Source organism: Arvicanthis niloticus, chromosome 3, assembly GCF_011762505.2.
Source record: "Arvicanthis niloticus isolate mArvNil1 chromosome 3, mArvNil1.pat.X, whole genome shotgun sequence".
Classification (NCBI taxonomy): Eukaryota; Metazoa; Chordata; class Mammalia; order Rodentia; family Muridae; genus Arvicanthis; species Arvicanthis niloticus.
Window position 1 is genome coordinate 87,117,807 of NC_047660.1, and position 22,520 is coordinate 87,140,326.

The 22,520-nt window shown below is 35.7% G+C and overlaps 1 protein-coding gene across 4 annotated transcripts in view; it reads left to right on the plus strand.

The window, feature by feature from the left end:
* Wapl (WAPL cohesin release factor) overlaps positions 1–22,520 on the plus strand; it is a 67,056-nt gene that overhangs the window by 26,006 nt on the left and 18,530 nt on the right. For 3 of the 4 annotated variants that reach the window (XM_034497493.2, XM_034497492.2, XM_076931488.1), the window contains exons 5-9: positions 14,365–14,460; positions 16,440–16,592; positions 16,862–16,998; positions 17,657–17,768; positions 21,043–21,270. In XM_034497493.2, the coding sequence (XP_034353384.1) occupies positions 14,365–14,460; positions 16,440–16,592; positions 16,862–16,998; positions 17,657–17,768; positions 21,043–21,270 (726 nt within the window). The remainder of the gene's footprint in view (positions 1–14,364; positions 14,461–16,439; positions 16,593–16,861; positions 16,999–17,656; positions 17,769–21,042; positions 21,271–22,520) is intronic. The other variant, XM_034497494.2, reaches the window with a different exon arrangement.

Sequence of the window (22,520 nt, forward strand, 5' to 3'; positions counted from 1 at the left end):
AGACAGGGTTCCTTTGTATAGCTCTACCTGTCCTGGAACTTTCTCCGGAAACTAGGCTGGCCTAGAATTCAGACATCCTCTGCTTCTTAGTGCTGGGATTTAAAGTATGTGCCACCACTCCCGGCCTAAGCATTTCTTAGGAAAAAAGAATCTCCTGTCTAGTGATAAGACCAGAACCTATAAGGAAATAAATACTTAAAAAAATAATTCTTAATGCCTGATCATATTGTTTCCCTCTAAAGCTCTCAGAAGTCCTTAGTTCCCTCCCTGCCTCTTTTAACTAAGACTCTTGTAGCAGTTTGGTATATATATTTTTTTTATGTAGACCTTATTTAAATAGATTCTTATTTACAAAGAATTCCCTTTCACTTATTTTATTAGGAAGCTGTGATACTTGTCTTTAGGACTGTTCCACATGTAGAAGTTATCTAATTATTTTCTTGATATTATTTAACTTGTTTTCCAACATTGTCTTAGGAAGCTGTAAATTAATAAATCTACATTCTGGATTAGATTTAAGTTAATTTTTTCCCCCAGAGCTTCATTTTTGATAACTATATTTTCTTACATTTGAAGCTCTATAGGTTTTGGTTATTCCATTATTTTTGTTTGTTTGTTCGAGGCAGTTTCTTTGTGTAGCCCTTGGCTGTCCAGGAACCTATTCTGTAGACCAGGCTGGCCTTGAGCTCAGACTGATGTCTGCCTCCCGAGTACTGGGATTAAAGGCATGAGCCATCACTGCCTGGCAATATTCCATTTTTAATGTATTTTCATTTATATCCATACTATTTCCCACACTATGGGGATTGAATCTAGGGCCTTGTATACGTACTCTTGGCCTTTAATACTGTTTAAATGACTAACAGTTTGGGATCATGAGCTTTGTTCAAAACAAAGGCATATTTCCCCTTTTACAATTTAAGTAGGGCTATTCAGACAACATCCAACTATCCTATTCTGCAGTGTATTTTCTCACTCATTGTTTGCATCTAGTATTGAACCTTGTCTTAGTTACTGTTTACTGATGTGAAGAGAGACCATGAAACTTACAGAAGAAAACATTGAATTGGGAGCTTGCTTGGTTTCAAGGGTTAGTTCATTATCATTGTGGCAGGGAGAGTGGCAACAGGAGGCAGGAATGGTACTGGAGTAGTAGCTGAGAGTTCATATGTGATTTGCAAATTGCAGGCTGGGGGGGGGGGCAGGGAGGGAGAGAAAAAGAAAAAGAGAAAGAAACACATACACACACACTCAAACAAATCTTCAAAGCACAATCCCAGTAATACACATTTTCTAAGGCCACATCTACTCCAGCAAGGCCATACTTTTTTTTTTTTTTTTTGATATTTTAAAAATTTACATTTTAATTATCCCCTTTCCCGGTTTCCCCTCTGGAAACCCCTTATCCCTTCTCCCACTGCTTCTATGAGGTGCTCACCTACCCACCCACCCACTCACTCCTTCACCCCCCCCACCCCCCCCTGCATTCTCCTACATCGGGGCATTGAGCCTTCCCACCAAGGGCCTCTTCTCCCATTGATGTCCTACAAGGCCATCCTCTGCTACATATGTGGCTGGGGCCATGGGTCGCTCTATGTGTACTCTTTGGTTGGTGGTTTAATCCCTGGGAAGTCTAGGGGGTCTGGTTGGTTGATATTGTTGTTCTACCTATAGGTTGCAAACCCCTTCAGTCCTTTCTCTAACTCCTCCATTGGGGACCCTGTGCTTAGTCCAATTGTTGGTTGCAAGCATCCACTCCTGTATTTGTCAGGCTCTGGCAGAGCCTCTCAGGAAACAGCCATATCAGGCTCCTGTCAGCAAGCACTTCTTGGCAGCTGAAATAGTGTCTGGGTTTGGTGACTGTATATGGGATAGATCCCCAGGTGCAGCAGTCTCTGGAAAGGCCATACCTTGTAATCCTTTCTAAACATTCCATTCCCTAGTGACTTTAAGTATTCAAATACATGAACCTATTGGGACCATTCATACTCAGACCATCACAAACCTTATTGCCATCATTTATTACACTGACAGTTGGAGACTGATGAAAAATTTTCAATTGTTTCTTCTACATTTAGTAAATGGAATACTATAGTCTTTCTCCCCCATCACTGACAGATTAAATAATTATTACTTATTAGCATTGTGCATAGTAAAATAAGCCAAGCATGATCATTTTTATGGTAAATCTAAAAGAAAATGTTGGGATAGAATAATGCCACCATGCCTGGCTTTATCCTTCCTTTGCACAGAGGCAAAGAAAATGGTAAGATGTTAGTAAAAGGTATACTAAAGTCACATATTGACCTGTTGCATAGTCAACAGAAATACAGTTAATATTGTGTATTGAAATTTGCTGAAAGAATAGGTTTTAGGTCCTCTTACCACACTGCAAAAAATAATTATTGAAGGGATAGATACATAATTTGTTAACTTGTACTGATCATTCCACATGTTTATCAAAACATTATTTGTATTTCTTAAATATGTATAATAAACTTTTTAAGATTATTAAATGTAGTATGATAGGTTTTGACTTTTCTTTGTGTGCCATAGTTTTAGATTTGGCTAGTGGGAACAATTCCTAGCTTTTTTGTGTAACACCAACATCTTTGAATTACTTTGGATTCTGCACAATAAAATGACCGAGATTCATCATGTACTTTTTCAATTAAAGAATTTGCTTCTTTTAAGACTCTTGTTTTTTTTTTTTTTTTTGAGGGGAATAAATACTTAGGATACCTAAGTATTAACTGTATTTATTGCTGATAGGCTTTGTCATCAGACAGCGAGGAGACATGTTGAAAAAGAAGCTTTAAGTTTATATTGATAGCCTTACTTTAAATTTAGCATTAAAAGAATATATTAATGTGTTGGAGGAGAGGCCATTCACATATAGTACCTGTATGAATGAATGTCAGATGGCGAAACTCTGGAGTTCTCCCATTATGTGATCCAGGTGTTGAACTCAGATTATCAGGTGTAGGTAGCAAGTGCTTTTACCTGCTGAGCCATTTTGTGAGCCCTGAGATGATGTTTTTGTATTTGGCTTACTGCTGTAGCCTGTGCACACATAATAATCACTTTGTAATGGACTAGTGATTATTACTGAGAACAATACATAGTGAGGCTTAAGCTATGTTTGCAATTCTTTTGGCCCTTAAATTGTGTCTTACTAAGGGTAGCTGGTCAGAAAGTGGGCAAGGTGGCACACATATAATAACTAGCACTCGGGCTGACGAGAGACTTGGTGTGAGTTTTAAGCTAGACTGGGGTACATAGCAGAGAAAATGTCTGAAATTTTTTTTAAAAGCCAGGCTTGGTATCATAGGTCTTTAATTCCAGCAGAGCAATGTGGATCTCTGGGAGCTCAAGACCAATTAGTCTGCAAAGAGTTTTAGGCCAGTTAGGCCCACATAAGTGAAACCCTATCTCAAAACAAAACAGTTCCTTGTTAATTTTATGTTTTTTTGCTTATATTACTTCAATATTTCAATTAGTTGAGTTCATCATGTATGCTTATTTGTATTTAATTTTTTGTTAGTGTTTTGTTTTACAGTATTAGTGATCTAACCCAAGGCCTAATACATCCTAGGCAAGCCCTCTGCCGCTGAGCTATACCTACAGCCCTGTGTTCAGTTTTTAAATTTAGTTTTAAACTTAATCTTGAGAGATTTTGCTTTGCTATTCACAGAGCTTAAAACAGTAATAGTGTACATGTACTTGACCTGATTTTGAAATAATTTATCTGGCCTAAAGTAAATCAGGTCATGGAAAACAAGTTGGCAGCAGACCTATTTGCTGCTGTATTGTTGGACACAATATTATAGTATCAGGAAAATTAAGAAAATTACTGCTGATTTGTTTAAACTTAAAAAGCTACATACGGGATTGTACCCACTTTAAAGATATAATGTGAGTAAAACGGTCTTGTAATAGTAGTTGTGCCACCTTTTATTCCCTGAAGAGACTTAGATGCTCCCTACTTTCATGTGAGTATTTAGGGAATTTTTATTATCTTCCAGATACCCGAGGAAAAAAGTGGGTGTGAGTGATGTAGGAAATGTTCTCAGCAGTTGTAGAGTGGCCTCAACTTAATTTGTCTAGTGCTTTCTGTAATTCAGTTTAGTTGCCATGGTTTTGGTATGAACACTAGGGAAGATACTGTGTTCTCATTGATTCAAGACTCTGTTTAAGTACACAGAACTGTGAAACGTGTACACACACACACACACACACACACACACACACTTTGAGATAGGGTTTCACTTACATAGGCCTAACTGGCCTAAAAACTCTTTTTGTTGTTTTATTGTTAAAGGCTAAGGACTTAAATAATGCCTTGTACTTAGGGCCTTGCTCCATGACTGGCAATCCCTTTCTACTTCTATATATCTCTACCCTATCATGCTGTGTTTTTATATATGATTTCATACTTAATTTTATACTTAGAGTTCACACTGTTAATTTCCCGTCTGGTCCAACACCAGGTTTTTCCTGCCCTTTATGCTTTTGTATTTTATTTTTCTTTAACTACAGTCAGAAATCTGGTTGTCATTATCTTTAATATGTTCAACTGTTTAGTTAGTCCTAGTAATATTTGTCTAAGTTTCTTGATCATGTAGGTCATCATCTTGCCTTAGTGATATAGACAACCTAGCCAAGAGTTTCCTTTTCTCTACTTCCTCGTATTTTTATACTTTTTAAATATTTATTTTATGTATATGAGTGTTTTACCTGCCTCTGTGTGTATACACTCACTTGTATGCCTAATCGCATGCAGAGGTCAGAAGAGTTTGTCAAATTCCCTGGAATTGGAGTTACAGATGACTCTGAACTACAGTGTGGTTAGTGGGAATCAAACTAGGTCCTCTCGAAGTTCTTTCAGATGCTGACCCATCTTCTCCAGCCCCACATTAACTTTATTAAACATGTTGTCAATACAGTTTTTAACCTTACCAGGAATATAGGCAGGAGTTGTTTATAGTAGGATTGAGGGATGCCTGGGAAGTTATATGCTACAGAAAAATGAGCAGCGTGAAGAAAACTGGTTAAAAAATAGTTTAAATGATGGCTTTTAAAAAATCATTTGCTGGGCTTGAGAATTGACTCAGTGGTTAAAAGCATTATTGTTCTTCTAGAGGACCCAAGTTTGATTCCCAGTATTCACATGGGTTCTTAGTTCATTAATTCTAGGGATCTGACACCCTCTTTGACCCCTGCAGGCTCCAGGCATGCATGTAGTGCATATAAATATATGAATACAAGACAGTCAATATGCATATTTTTTTAAAATAAATAAATAAATAAAACCCCAAAGACTTTTATTTTTTAAAAAGTCACTTGCTAGTTAGGAAACTAAAGGGATTTTAGGAATTGGACTTGAACATAACTGAATTTAGGTAACCTTGGTTAAGTTTTGAGGATTTATCATTTGGACATTCTGGTGTAAATTCTAGTGAAATGGTCACCTGTTTCTGATTTCTGGCTACCATTTCTCTGCTTCCTTTTTTTTTTTTTTTTTTTTTTTTTTGCACATGCCTGTGCTGATTTAGAGAGAACTGCTTGCTCTGCTCACTTTACATTCAACTCCTACTTACCCCTGTCTGTTGCTAAGGCAATATTTTTATAAAAATCAGCCAAAATTACCTTCAGTGCTTAGAAGGTTGCATTTTTCTTGGAATGTTGGCTACCTTGTTTTACAGTTAAGACTGCTTCTGGGTCTTTGAAGAAACTAATTGTAAGATAAGATCAGTTGTGGTTTCAATTTTCAAATATTTCTACCGCTACTTTTCAGTGTTTCTCTGTAGTTTAAAACTGGGCCCATCTGGCCCTATCTTTTGTCTGACTTTCTAAGGAACATTTTGGACTTAAATTTTTTTTCTTTCCTTCTGTCATTCAATATGACACTTGATAGTAAGCTTCTAGGCAATTGGATTAAAATTTACTTCTCTTTTAAAAGTCAAGAGTACATATTAATTTCTAGTATAAAATTGTAATTGTATGAGCCTGCAATGTTAAAGTAGTATAGCTTTATATATTCTCTTTTGTTTTCTGAAATTAATTTATGTAGTTTGTTAATTTAAAAACAGAATGTCGCAACTGAAGAGACTTTAAAGGACAAGTACTCCCACATCTCACCCAAGAACAAATGTTCTTCCACACAGTGCTTGTTTTAACAGTTAGAATTCACTCTTCCAAAACAGCTTGTTTTTGTCCAATGTATTTAGTGAATTGCCTTTCTATGTGAGGATTTACCTATTTTTGTATTTTGTATTTGAGGATTTATCTACCATTTTTGGTTTCAGACAGCTAGGTGTTAGTGGTTTCTAAAAACTAGACACCTGAGATGTTAATGCATGTGACACCTGAATAAAAGGAAGACTGGAACGGGTATGATGATGAGGAATGCTTGAGGAGTATAAAAGTTAAAGGTCATGGCTGTGTGTTTATATTTGGTAGATTGATGATCCAGAGTAATTTTATTAAGAGTTGTCAGATGGGTTCTAGTTGACTCTGGCTATGGAAGAAAGTCAGTTCAGTTGGCTTTCTTTCATTGTCTTTAGTTAATGTATGATGTTCTGTGTGCATACCAGAAAAAAAAAAAGTCTTTTAAAGCTCACTAGAATGTTTCTCCAAACTGGAATTTTAAATAGTTTTAGCATTATCTTTCTCTTAAAGAAGTAATATTTGAGTACTAAACTAGACATTCTAAATTGTTTATCTGTGTAAGTAATGAGGTAAAAATACTTAGGAAAGTAAAAATGTTTTTTTCTATATAACCCTTTTCTTGATTGTTTTATTTAAAATACTACTAAAGTATTACCACTTTTAGTTTTTATTAGTTCAGTCTTCTGTTTTTGATGTGTGTGAGAGTTTTCTTTTCTTTTTTTTTTTCTTCTTGTTTTGCTTGCATGCATGTAAAGGCATTTTGTGCATGCCCTGTACCCACAAAAGCTAGATCCTCTGGAACTGGAGTTACAGATAACTGTGAGCTAGGAATGAATAATGGAATACAAGTCCTCTGAAAGAGCATCCAGTGCTCTTAACTGCTGAAGTATCTCTCTAGCCTCAGTTCAGGTGCTTTTAAAATGAAAAACAGGACCTGGAGTGATAGTTTACCACTTAAGAGTACTGTCTGCTCTTTTAGAGGACCTGGATTTGATTTTTAGTATCCACATGGAAGCTCCAGCCACTCATAACTCCAATTCTATGGCTGCCTTCTGGTGTCTCGGGTAACAATACTGGCTGTTTGGTCTTCATTTCATGACTCTGTCATTCTGGAGAAATTTCCTCACTTTCTGAATAACACAGGTTCACCTTATACTGTCTGCTAAGGTCCATTCCTGGGAATTGATTGGAAATGTCCCTAGGGACCAGGTTTTATGCACCAGGTATAGTTTCTTTAATTTTGACCCCTTTAACAGAGATTGAGAACATGCATGTATATAGTCACATACATATAAAATACATACTGATATAGATTCAAATACATGCACATGTCTTGAGATCATAGAGATATCTTTAGTACCAACCCATCCCTACAATTTTTCATCCCTTTTGTTAACAGTGAGCATTAGCATCACATTTACTCAAACTCGTAATATTTCTAAAAAAGTATTTGCTTATTTCACTGCAGTAAAGCCTTAAGATATTCAGGATTTGGGGCTGAGGAGATGGCTCAATGGGTAAGTACTTTCTGGGCAACTATGAGGATTAGACTTTGGATCCCCATCATCTGGGATGGGAAGGGCAAGCATGGTAGTGCCTATAGCACTATAGTGCTATAGTGTCCTAGCACTGTGGAGTTAGGAGTTGGGAACATCCCAGAAATTCAGTGGTCAGCTAATCTAGTCAATTGGTAAGCTCCAGGTTCAGTAAAAGACCCTGTCTCCTGTACGATGGAGAGATAGAGAACACATGACATTGATTTGTGGTTTCTATAAACATGCACACACAGGCACATACACTACACACGTACTCAAGTTATTCAGTTTGTTTACAGGCATATACTTGCCTTGTCAGCAGTAAGATCAATGGTGTAAAGTCACACTGTTCACAAATTACTTGGTGTTCTGTCTGCCTGCCTTTTGATCAGTTAGTCTGTCCTTGATTTATTTGAAATATAAGTAGATTTCTTGGTTCTACTTTGCTTTAAATTTTATTTTTTTCTCTCTGTTTCCATTCTTAGTGAATAATATGAGCAACATTAACATGTTTCCTAAAGTAAAAACTATAAAAAACGGTAAATTAAGTTAAAGGTCACTTTCTTCATTTGAGACCCGTTCCACCCAATTTTCCACCACTTGTAGGGAACAAGCTTTATTTTTTATATATATTAAAAAAAAAAAAAAAACAGATGCTTTCTTACTAACTTTCTTACAAATATGTAAATTTTTTTCTGAGACAGGGTTTTGTTGTATAATTTTGCCTTTCCTGTAGACTGGCTAGCCTCAGACTTAGAGAGCTTTTTCTGCCTCTGCTTTCCAAGTGCTGAGATTAAAGGTGTTAGCCACTACTGCCTGGCTGTTTGAAGTTTTAAAGAAAGATGCTCTCACTCACTGTATCCTAGGCTGATCTGGAACTACTGTGTATCCCAACATTCTCCTGCTTCAATCTCCTGAGTGCTACCACACTTTCTTATATGGGGTTTTTTTTGAGACGGGATCTTACCTAGGTAACCTTGGTTGCTCTGAAGCTTGCTATGTAGACTATACAGCCTAGAGAGCTGACTGCCTCGGCCTCAGAGTGCTGGAATTAAAGAGTGGGTGCCACCATGCCTGGCTTATGTGATATTTTTGTGCTTTGATTATATTGCTTAGTAATAATATCTCTTGAAAAATTCACGTACTGTTGGCGCACGTAGTTTTTCAGAATAGTAATTATGTAAGCATGTGACTTTAAATTGTTTTTACTTTAGTGTCATTCTCTCACATGATGATTGTTTTATATTCTGTAAATTACTTCCTTTAAAATCAGTTTTTAAAATGTATATACTTTATGTGTATGAGTGGTTTGCCTACATATATATTTGTGCACTGTATGCATATCTTGCTCCTGTTGAGGCCAGAAGAGGACATTGGATCTCCTGGAACTAGAGTTGCAGACCCGCTGTGAACTGCTATGTAGGTGCTAGTAATCAACTGTGGGTCTTCAGGAAGAGCAGCCAGTGTATTCTTTACCTGTGAGACATCTCTCCAGCCCTCCTTTAATATTATGTATATGTAGTTTTTCCACACCCTGTGTTGCCAAATAATTTATATATTCAGCGTGATCCTAACCTCAAGGGAATGTTGTTTAAAATTGAGCTTTGAGATAGGTGCTTTAAAATAGATACTAACATAAACACAAGTGAGCATATTTTTCTTTGACTCCCTAGTTTTTGTTTATGTGACATCCTCCACCTTGTTGGCTTCTTTTTTCCCCCTTTCTTCCCTTTCTCTTTTTTTCCTGTTGATAATAAGGCACTATACCTAGACACACACAGTTACTATGTACTGCAGCTCTTTGAACATCATTCAGATGGACTTAGGCTGGTAGAATTACATTACTTTGTTCATGAAATCCTTGTAGATAAGACTGGGTGAAATACTGCCAGCTTACTGTTTCTGTCATTACTGTAGTCTTGAATTGATCTTGTTAAAAAAAAAAAGTCATACTATAAAAATGGTGGGAATCCTCCCCTCCTTCCCCAACACACAGATTTCTAGAGGCCTACTCAGTGGAAAGTAGCAGAATGCTCTTATTATTTGCTATTCAGGAAGGAACTTTACTTAAGAAAAAAAAAGATTTACTTTTGTGCATTTGTGTTTTTCATGAATTTGTGTCTGTGTTAGATCCCCTGGAACTGGAATTAGACAGTAGTGAGCTGCCATGTTGGGAATTGAACCCAGGTCCTCTGGAAGAGCAGCCAGTTTTCTTAACTGCTGAGCCGTCAGAACTTTCTTATCATTTATAATTGTAATTTGGTGAAATGGTCTGCTAAGTCACACTCTTGAGATTGTCCTCTTAAAAAAACCTTGTATTTATGTTTTCATCGATACTGTCACATAGATTGACTCACATAGATTGATCATGGGCTTATTTTTTTTAACTGTAGTAAATTACTGCATGTAAAATTTTTGTTTGTCACATATATTCCTGGAGAAGTAAATAAGAACGAACATAGGATGTTGTAAGGTGGCTGTTCTGAAACATTCTTACCTGGTTCTAGCTCTTTAGAATGTTAGCATATTTATGAGAGCTGTCCACTCCTTGTTCTAAGTATTTAGATTAGAGAGCAAACAGAAGGCAGAAATTGTCTAACAGAGTAAAGTTAAGAAAAGTGATTAGTATGCTGTATATCTGCTTTTAAAACTAAAAAGATGGAAGATAACCTTGGTAGTCCAATATGAGTGACCTAATTAAGACTTAATCAGATTTCTACATGGTGTTGTTGATCTTTATTTTTCATGAAAAGTTGATTGCTCTTTTTAAAATCATTTTTAGTTACTCTCCAAAATCACTTGTACTATGTAAAATTAGCATGTGGCCTATCAGATGCTCCGGTGTTTACATACACAATTCATACTGAAGCAAGTAGAATTCTTGTACCATTTTTAGAATGCTATTATGAGCTCAGGGTTAACTCAGTGTTCTCTCCCTTTCTGCTTCCCTATTTAACACTCATATGTTATTTATTTAGGTACATGTCTCTTTAGTAATTCTCTTACCCTGTAATAAGCCCTGCAACTGGCCAGAGAGATGATGGCTCAGTTGTTTCATGGTGGCTCACAACCATTCATAACTCCAGTTCCAGGGCATCTAGCACCCTTTTCTGCCCTCCATGGGCACTAGGCATCCACATCATACATACACATACATATAAGCAAACATTAGTGCACATAAGTAAATCTAAAAATTTTAAAGCCCTATGATTTTGTAAACTTTGGAATAAAAGTCAAGGGAAAGTTCTGATCAGATCTCTATTTTCCTTACAGTATACTAGCATTAAAATAGTAAGTATCAAAAACTTTACAAGTATAGGCTCATCAAGTTACATGCTAAAGATAGTATATTAGTTACTTTTCTCATTGTGACAAAATACCCAACAAGAAGCAATTTATGGGAGGAAGGGTTTGTTTGGCTCACACTTTGAAGGTACAGTCCATCCTGGTGGGCAAGTCCTAGCAACAGGAGTTGAGGCAGCTGGTTTATACTGTATCCCCTTTCAGGAAGCAGATGGATGCATGTTAGTACTTAGCTCACTTTTTCCTTTTCATGCAGTCCTGCACCCCAGTTTTGGGATTTGTGCTACTCATATGCAAGGTGGGTCTTTTCACTTGGAATTATCTAGATAGTTCCTCACTGCTATGTCTGGTGGCTTGTTTCTTAGGTTACTCTAGATCCTGTCAAGTTGATGGCATTAGCCACCACACAGAATAGCAATGTTTTTGCTCCGTTTTTATTTGAGGAAACATTCTTTCAGTCCAGGCTTGCCTTGAACTCTTATGTAGGTGAGACTGACCTTGAACTCCTTGCTCCTCTGTCTCCTGAGTGTTAAGATTACAGGCATGCTAATTAAAAAAAAAAAGTCCTCCTGATTCTTATTCTAAAACATTTCAGTGCTAGCATTTCCTTTGTTGGTCTGAGTCCCTATATGATGGATTCTCTTTTTTACCTGAAGGTGATGAATTCATATTGTGTAGCCCAGGATTAAATAGCTATTAGTAATATTTAGTACTCAAAATAGTAATTAGTGTTTTGCCTGATCTTACAATGTTTTAGTTAAGAATCTTGTATTTCCCTATTGTTTTGTTCTATGGAGAATGAGCCCTTTAACCCAAAGATTATTACTTACAGTTAGTGTGTTCTTAAAAGAAATAAAATGGGGGATTGAGGAGGTGGCTTAGTAGTTGACACCGACTGTTCTTCAGAGGGCCCATATTCCTAGTACCTACATGGCAACACACATGTCTGTAATTCACACATGTGGTGCACATATCTGTAAGAAGGCCAAACACCAACTCATAAAAAAATTTAAATAATCAAAAATAAAAGTCAGTAGAATTTTTGCACTTTTAAATACCCTTCTCTGTCTTTGACTTTATTACAGTGCTAGGGATGGAATCAGGGACCTTGTGCATGCTAGGCAGATGCACTACCAGCCACACTTCAACCCAGGACACAGATTTATACCAAAAGCATGTAATTGTGGCCTGGGTTCTGAGAATACTTGAGGTATTAGAGGTTGCTCAAATAAAAGATTTAATAATGAACAGAGACAAAACTTTTACATTGTTTTTCTGAGATAAACATGAATAGAGAGCTAGTTTTTAGAATTTATGTTAAATCTACTGTGTATACATGTGACCCAGAAAATCTGATCAAGTCATTGCATGAGTTCATAAGTTATTTAGGTATAAGAATGAATCATTAATTAATGTAAATCTAGTTTATGAGAGTAATGGGAGTATTTGGCCATTCTTTTTTTTTTTTTTTTAAATTATTTATTGTGTATATGAATACACTGTAGCTGTCTTCAGACACACCAGGAGAGTGCATCAGACTCCATTACAGATGGAGCCACCATGTGGTTGCTGGGAATTGAACTCAAGACCTTTGGAAGAGCAGTCAGTGCTCTTAACTGCTGAGCCATCTCTCCAGCCCCTGGCCATTCTTGAAGTAGGTTTTTGTGCAAATAATCTTATTTTGTATGTGTAGCATAAGAATAGGAAGATTACAGTCATAAACAGAATCATTAGATCAGAGACTTGAGGGTTAGAATGACAAAATTTATTATCACATCTCTGAAGAATAAAAATGGCATTACTCTTCTGTCTTGTCGTTTTCTTTTGAAATTAGTTTCCTTTTGAAAATAAAGGTTTCTTTTTTTGTTGTTGTTTGTTTTAAATACAAATGTAGTCCTATGCATTTGAATTTGCAGGTTTCACTATTCTGGTTTTGAAATCCAGAATGTTAAAACTGAGAGACTTTTTCATTTTAAGTAAATTGATTTACTAGTATAATAGCCTGTATTAAAATTTTAAGACAGTTTATAATCTGTGAACCTTCAATTTGAATGTTTTTATATAATTTTGGTATGGAATTCAGAAATGTTAGTACACTGAACTTCTTTAGACTATTGTCTTGTGAGAGTAGTTCATGTCTACTTTTATAAAATTTGAACAATTTTCAATGTGTAAATTGGTTCCAGTGGTTTTAGTCACAATAGAATGGAACTTCTTTTTTGCCTGTCATAAACTTCCTGATCCCTATTGTTGGAAAATTATGAAGCGAGAATGACTAGTATGAGGAATAAAGTTTTGGTAATGAATATGTTGAATTAAATATATTAAATCCTAGAGTTTCTTTTCTTTTTTACATTCCCTCCCTCCCTCCCTCCCCCTCCCCTCCCTTCCTCCCCTCCACCCCCCTTTTGGTTTTTCAAGACAGTTTCTCTGTGTTGCCCTGACTGTATGGAACTTGCTTAGTAGACTGAGCTGGCCTCAAACTCAGATCCACCTGTCTCTGCCTCCTGAGTGGGATTAAAGGTGTGTACCAACACATCAGTGTATACTAGACTTTCAAAACATTTACTTAAAAAAATTACTCATTTACTTTGTGTGTGTGTGTGTGTGTGTGTGTGTGTGTGAATATGTGTGTGAAAATGTAGGCACATACATATGAAGGGGCATATGTGGAGGTCAGGGGTCCCTTGTTTTTGCTACTGCTGTGCCACTTACTCTAGGTTAGCTTATTACAGGCTTATGGGCAGTTCTTCTATAGAAATACTAGGACTCCAGATGCATGTTTGCCAGATGCAGCTTTATATGTGGATTAAGTCCTGAGACTTAACTCCAGTTGTCAGACTGGTACTGCTAGAACTTGTACTCAATAAAATATTTCTTCATCCCCAAGAAAGTACTTTATACAAAAAAAAAAAAAAAAGTTTACAGTGCCAAAGCTTCTGTTACCATTATTTTGAGGAAGTAGATTTGCATTAAGTGGTAATTTGTTATTATGTCTAAATAATTTATGAATTCATGCAGTGACCTTATTAGGTTTTCTGGGTAATGTGTATAGTGTAGATGAAACATAAACTGTCTATGTTTTTATGTTTCTCTTAGACAACTGCTGTATATAATCTGTGTGTGTTTGTTAGCAATTTCAAGTGATTTTTTTTCTTCTGGTTAATTGGTCGCACAGAAGAGCAGTTACCAGTTCTGTGCTAAATACCAAAGTGATTATGTCTGGCATAGGCGTGGTGGTAGCACTGTTTTTGGTGTAAGGTTGTATGTTTATGCATTTCAGTTATTCTATTTAAATGAGACCTTTTTGTGAGATGGAAGCAGTTAATTTTTTTTCTTCTTCTCATTTCACTAGTCACCTACAAAAGCTGTATATAATGCCAGGCATTGGAACCATCCAGACTCAGAAGAACTGCCTGGACCACCAGTAGCAAAACCTCAGAGTGTCACAGTAAGTAAATTTTTTTCTTTCTCTTAAAATAAATTAGAAATTAATCTAGATAGTTACTATCTTAATTTTTGTTCTTACATAGTTATAATTGAAAGCTTTACAAGTTAAAACTTTGTAGGAGCTCAACTTTGTAGGAGCTCAAGGACAACCTGGGTTTCACATGGAGACCCTATCTCAGAAACTAAACAACAAAAAGCAAACCAAAGCTTTTAATCATGACTCATGTTTCATAGAATGTATAATATTTAGGGTTTAAGAAATATTATTTCTTATATGAAGTGTTAGTGATTTGTGTGTGTTGGTATTATGTTTATATTTTTATGGGTATGTATACAGGTGTGTATGTACTCAATAGAGAATAACTTTTATGAGTAATTTCTTCTAGCATATGGGTTCTGGCAATCAAACTCGGATTGTCAGGTTTGCTTGGCAAGCACCTTCACCTGCTAAGCAGTCTCATTGGCCTTGGCCTTCTCTGCCTAATTTTCTGAAAAAGGGTCTCATTAAATTTGGCTAGTTTAGCCAAACTGGTGAGCTCCCAGGATCCACAAGTCTTCACCACAAACTGCTGGGTGGGCTTGCTTTCTTTCTTTCTTTCTTTCTTTCTTTCTTTCTTTCTTTCTTTCTTTCTTTCTTTCTTTCTTAGAATGTGAATACTAAGGATTTAAACCCTCATATCCTCATGCTTGCATAGCAGGTACTTTACCCCCTCCCAGCTTATTGATCCTGAGAATTTATAATAAAGCTAGACATGATGGCCCATACCTGTAATCCTAATACTTGGAAGGCTGAGGTAGGAACCACCACCTTGTTGCCAACAGGCAACACCTTACTCCTTCTCCCAAAGCTATATTGTAGATTATATTCTACAACATGTGGATTTTTTTTTTAAAAGTTTAGGGCCTCTGCCTTTTTATGAATTATTTTTTATTATTATTATTTTATGTGTAAGAGTGTTTTGCTTGAATATTTATCACTGTATATCTCTTTTTTGTTTGGTTGTTTTTGTTGTTGTTGTTTTTGAGACAGGGTTTCTCTGTATATCTTTGGCTGTCCTGGGACTCATTCTGTAGACCAGGCTGGCCTTGAACTTAAAAGAGCCTTCTAAGTGCTGGGATTAATGGTGTTCTTCACTTCTGCCTAGCTTTTTATATTTGTATATATTAAAGTGACTTTTCGTTTCTTAATTTGATTTTCATAGAGCTAAAATTACATTCAATTAATACTTTCCAAACCAAACCTTTTGTAAAATATTCTTGCTAGGTATGCTACCCAACAATCCAGGCAACTAGGAGATGAAGCCTTGGTCATCTTGAGCTACCAAAGGAATGAGTTCTTAGAACAATAACAAGAATTTGAGGGTCGGGGGTCATGTGTTTGTGTTGCTAGTGACTGAACCCAGGGCCTTGTGGGTTAATTAATGTTCATCCTCAGCTCTAAGAATAGAACTTGTAATAAACACAGTATAATGTTTTTTCTTAAGTTGATTATGAAGTCACCATTATATATGCTAGTAATTATTTGTGATTCTGAAACACACTTTGTTCTTTTTACAACATTTTTGTTCTATATTGCTTTAGTTTCCTATGCTTCTGTGATTCCTTTGCTATAGTTTTTCTGAAGCCCTGTCTAACTGCTTATCAATGCTACTTATGCATGCAATTGTGGTTCTTTATTCTGTTAACAGCCTTGGAAACAAAGAAATGATATGAAATGTGAAGCTTTTAAAAAGCCAGAAGTATTTCTCAAGTGGTTTTTGGTTTTGTTTTTTGTTTTTTTTTTTTCCCGGGTAAAACAAAATTTAAGTCTTAGTAGTGCATGGAATTTAAATTATCTCTTAGGACCTTTCAGCAGCCTCCCTCTTCCCCCTTTAAAAAAATTTCATTTACTTTTTCAAAGCTAGATTTGTCACATAGACAAGATGTTACCTTTTAAAATATATTTGCTTAGAACAACTAATTTAATACCTTTATTAATAGGTGAGGCTGTCTTCAAAGGAACCAAATCAAAAAGATGATGGAGTTTTTAAGGCTCCTGCACCACCACTCAAAGTGATAAAAACTGTGACAATACCTACTCAGCCCTACCAAGAAATAGTTACTGCACTGAAATGCAGAAAAGAAGACAAAGAAGTAAGCAGCCATATACCATTTCACTGCACGTGGATAGATTTCTATGTGTAACAATTAGCCTTTTGTCTTAAACAAATATCACTACATGCTAGCACAGTTTGAACCACAAACGTACCTTATCCTACTTGTCCAATACTAGTGATTCAAAAACATTTTTGTTGCCGTCTAATGAATGATTTTATAGGTGTTTTATTAAATACAGTGAGCCTATAGATTTAAATATGCTAGTTCAAAGTTACAAAGAGGTGGGCTTATTTTTTTCTTGGCAGTTATATACTGTTGTTCAGCACGTGAAGCACTTCAATGATGTGGTGGAATTTGGTGAAAATCAAGAGTTCACTGATGACATTGAATACTTGTTAAGTGGCTTAAAGAGTACTCAGCCTCTAAACACACGTTGCCTTAGGTAAGATCTTAATTGTATATTTTATATTGTCATGTATGCTATGTCATTAAGCTTTTCAACTAGATAGGTCTAAATTTGTTAATAAAGCTAGACATTTAAAAATTTTTGTCAGTGATAATTAGTATATGTTAAAATGTTTCCTTTTTGTATGGTATAGGCTTCAGTTTCCAGATGGTAAAAGATTAAATATTATACTAAATAATCTGAGTTTGGGTTTTTTTGTCTTTAATCTCAGAATTTCAGCCACGGATTGATAGAGCAGTGATTTGAGCAGTGACATGGTCATCTTTTATATATAGCGATAGATGTATACCTTGAGTTGGTTGTATTATCTATAGTCAGTTGAGATATATCCAATCAAATATAACTACTTCTAGTTTTAAAATAATAGCAGTATTATGAATATGAAAGGGAACTAGAATTGATGATTGGAGGAATTTACTACAGATAATCATGTTATTCATTTTTATACATGTAGTATGCCCATTCATACTCTAAGCCTTGGTACATGTTTTAAAATTTTGGTTTGCCCATAGTTTTTATATTTTGTGTTGTCAGTATTTTAAGCCTTCTACTTCCTTTGTGTTTGATATTATTAGAACTATAGCTGATGTCCTAGCAATTTTTAGCTGCCTTAACATAGTCTGTTTCCTTCTAGTGTTATCAGCTTGGCTACTAAATGTGCCATGCCCAGTTTTCGAATGCATCTGAGAGCACATGGGATGGTTGCAATGGTATTTAAAACTTTGAATGATTCCCAGCACCATCAGGTAGGTATTTTTTAAGTTTCTGAGGTTGAGAAGTATTATTAAAACATTAGAGTTTTTGTCTATATCAGATAATACATATAATTCATTCATTCATATAAGTGAATTAAAGGTTGAGTTTATTTTATTTGCTTGATAAGTAAAGATGATAGTTATATATTTTGCTTTATATATCACATTTTATTAAGACATTTTTCTTAAGAAAAGTTTGTTTATATTAAAATACTATTCAATTGTCTGTTAAAATACTATAAACTATAAAATGATTTCCTCTATTCAGAAAAGTTTTTAAAAATTGTTTGATAGTAATGGCATAGATAAGGGTTTTGAAATATAGCCATGGGGCTGTAGAGATGGCTCAGCTGTTAAGAGCACTGTCTGTTCTTCCAGAGGTTCTGAGTTCATTTCCCAGCAACCACATGGTGGCTCACAACCATCTGTAATGGGGTCTGATGCCCTCTGCTGGTGTGCAGGTGTACATGGGGATAGAGCACTCATATACATTAAATAAATATAAATACATCTTTAAAAAAGAAATATAGACATGACTTTAAAATATTTAATTCATTGTTGGTTCTGGAAAATACCTTCATTGTGAAAAGGAATAAATGATAAAGATTAACCAACCAAAGTTCAATCTTAATGTCATCATAAGTTAGAAAAAAAAAAAAATAGTCATTACCAAACCTGACAGTGATATTGAGGTGACCTTGTATGAAAGGAAATTACTTTCTAAATACAAATTGAGTGGCACAAAATTAATACCAATTCTTCTAAAACTAAAAGTAATGAAATTAAAGTCCTCTGTACCCAGGTTGTACTAGATAAAGAATAATGAGGACAAAGGCACAAGCAATGTGTTGTTTGCTTCATTGACCAGTTAGGTATAAACTTAAGACATAATTTTTTCTTAGTTAGAGAGTCCTTAAGGTCTTCACTGTGACATTCTAATTTCCAGAAAAATGCTTTGTAAATATTTAATCAAGGGGACTGAAAAGATGATGATTCAGCAGTAAAGGTCATGATTTGGTTTTCACTCATGTAAGGGAGCTTACACCCACCTGTAACTCTGGCTCCAAGCTTCTGGTTTTTTTTTTTTTTTTTTTTTGTTTTTTTGTTTGTTTTTTTTTTTTTTTTGAGTAATTATACCTATGTGTGCATGTACTCATGTGTGCATACACACACACACACCCCTAAGTTTTAAGATGAGAATAAAGGCAAAAAACAATATTTAGAAAGGCTGTACTTTGGACAACAAAGTCACAATCAGGTGGTTAATTATGTACATTATATTGTTGAACATAGTAATAAATACAGATTTACCTCAAATGTTGGCTTATCCTAAATGCACAGTATTACACAGCCATCTCTTGTTAACAGTGGGAGACTGGTTCTAGGACAGTATGACTAAATATCTAGACATTCCTATATATCCTCCCTTACAATGTCATTTCTGGATTACCTTGAATATCTAATAAAATTTAAATGTTATGCTACTATTTCTTAAATTGTATTATTTAGGAAATAATATTAAGGAAAAGGTTTATATGTATTAAATACAAGTATAATTCTTATATTTTTTTATCTGTGCATGGTTGGTTGAATTTTTTGGATATAGAATATATTGTGTTAACATTGATCTAAGACATACCACCTTGAGTATTTTAAAGCACATTTTGTTAATGTTTTATTAAAAGCAGCTACTAGGGGCTAGGAATGTAGCTCAGTTAGTTTGCATGCTTGCTTAATAAACATGAAGCCCTGGGTCTGATCCCTAGTATGACATAAACCAGGAATTATGCAGACCTGTACTCCTAGTATATAGGAAAGGGGAGACAAGAGAACCAAAACTACAAGGTTATCCTCAACTACATAATGACTTCAGGGCCAGCCTGGGGTATATGAGAGCCTGTCAAAAAATGAAACAATCCTGATACATGTTATTAATCCTAGGACTTGAGAGGCAGAAGCAGGCATAACCTTAGGTGTTCAAGTTTATCCTGACCTACTTGGTTTACACAGTGAATTCCAGTGTTAAAACTGTGTCTCAAGAACTAAAATCACACACCCAACAAAGATGTGTCAGGCCTGGTAGTACATAAACAAGTAGATCTCCAGGTTAATTTGGTCTCCATATTGAGTTCCAGGCCAATTAGGACTACATTGTGAGACCCTGTCTTTAAAAAATGTTGTTGGCAGTGGTGGCGCACGCCTTTAATCCCAGCACTTGGGAGTCAAAGGCAGGTGGATTTCTGAGTTTGAGGCCAGCCTGGTCTACAGAGTGAGTCAGGACTACAGGCTGTCTACAGACAGCCAGGACTACACAGAGAAACCCTGTCTCGAAAAAAACAAACAAAAACAACAACAACAAAAAAGATCAACCCAGCCAGGTGTAATGGTGCATGCCTTTAATTCCAGCACTGAGGAGGCAAGGGTAGGTTTATCTCTGTAAGTTTAAGGCTAGCCTGGTCTACGTAGTTCCAGGACAGCCAGAGCTGTATCATGAGGCCTTGTCTAGAAAACCAAAACAAAAGAAATGAATCCAGGTAGGTTTGCTTCCTTTTAAAAATTATTAGTTTATGAGTGTTTTGCTTGCTTGTATGTCTGCACTAGGTCTGTGCCTGGTGCTTGCACAGAAGATGGCATTGGATCCCCTAGGTCTAGAGTTAGAGATAGTTGTGAGCTGCCGTGTGGGTACTTGGAATAGAACTGGAGTCCCCTGGAAGAACAACTAATGTCCACTCATAACTGCTGAGTTAGCTCTTCAGCCCCCTAGTTGAATTTATTTCAGTTCCTTGTATACTGATGGCAATCTCAGTTGTCTATATTTTACAGAGGGAAGGTTGTGTTTTGATACAGAGTGCAAACACATTAATGTTATTTTTTTTTTTTAAATACACAAAACGTGACATCTTTATGCTACAAAGAACATTAAAGGTGTATTGCAAAAGGGAATATTTCTGTTCTACATAATACATAAAATGTTTTATAAGTACCTCATTTAGCAAAACTGTTCAAAGAAATGGATAGTTAAATTTATATTCTAGTTTAGCATTCACTAGAGAAAAGGATGATAGAGAGGAAAAACAGCTTTCAATCAGGGTTTTATCAAATAGATATGTTTCCCTCAAATATTTTGAAAGCACTATCAGGGTCTCTATCAAAACCAGCAATAGGAATTTTAGATATTTTAGCTTATAAATGCCAGTAATGTCCTTGTTTCTGAAGTTGTTAGTAATTGCTTTCATGAATATTTCTCTTTTGGGGTCTGCTGAAGAATCTGTCCCTCTGTACAGCTGCTCTCATGTACATATTGAGTAGAGATCGTTTGAACATGGATCTTGATAGGGCCAGCTTAGATCTCATGATTCGGCTTTTGGAACTGGAACAAGATGCTTCTTCAGCTAAGCTACTGAATGAAAAAGACATGAACAAGATCAAAGAAAAAATCAGAAGACTCTGTGAAACTGTGCACAATAAACATCTTGATCTAGAAAATATAACGGTGGGTTGTTTCCTTCTAAACAAATGAAGATTAAATGTAGAAAATGTGATTAGTTACAGTGTCTTTGTGGGTTTGACAAACCATTTAACCTTTAACAGTCTTGTTTATGGCTTTTGTTGACAAAGTTTTCTATTAAAGTTTGGCTCTGAAAATCATTCCCTGTTCTAGTTAGTATAACTATTGCTGGGATGAACCACTATGACCAAAGAAACTTGGGGAAGAAAGGATTTATTTCAACTTAAACTTCCAGGTAACATCCATCACTGAGGGAAATGAGGGCAGAACCTTGGATGCAGTAGCCGTTGCAGAGGCAGGAACTGCTGCAGAGGCCCTGGAATAGTGCTTACTGGCTTGATCCTCATGACTTACTCAGCCTGCTCTCTTCTACAACCCAGGACCAGCACAATGGACTGTGCCCTCCCCCATCAGTCACTAGTTAAGAAAATGGTTCTCCTTTCAGATAACTATAACTTGACTTAACATTAGCCACCACACTCCTGAAATCACTAAACTTGCTCATCTGTATTTGAGCCTTTCTTAGTTTTGGTTTTGCTGGTAAATAGCTGGGTTTTTTTGTTTTTTTTTTGTTTTGTTTTTTTGTTTGTTTGTTAAAATTTGCTCAATGTTTCGCTTTTTCTTTTTATATTTTACTTATTAATTAGCAACTGCAATTTTTATACTCTAAATTTCAGAAATCAGAATTTAGAGGATTTATGAACAAGATTTTTTTTTTTTTTAATCTACACTATCTCTGGGTATCTGGAGGCTAAAAGGGGAAATTCTGTTCTTTTTGGAGCCATTTGTCCTTTTGGAGCAGTGTTTACCTTCATTCTGAGCACAATTCCCCAGTGGATGATGATAGTCTAAATGTTTACGAGGCCAGTGTGATAATTGAACCAAGGTTTTGAGGAGAAGACAAAAAGATACTTGTTCTATAATCTGATTTTTTTTTAAACTTCTTTTGTTGACTGCTTAACTGTGAAGATTTCAGCATTTGGCACAAAAATTTCTGACCATTGATAGTAGTCACAGTGATTGAGGGCTCTCACGCTGTTCAATATTCTAGACTTATTAAGGAATTTATGAACAACAAAAAAAATTACAAGTGGTAGGAAAGCCAGTCAACTTTAAAACTCAGATCCAAAATGCACATGTGCTCTGTACTTTGTAGAACTAAAAGTAGTTTCCTTAGCACATGTATTATCCTTTATGTCACCACTGTCTGTCTATTACTTTTAGGTTGACTTGGG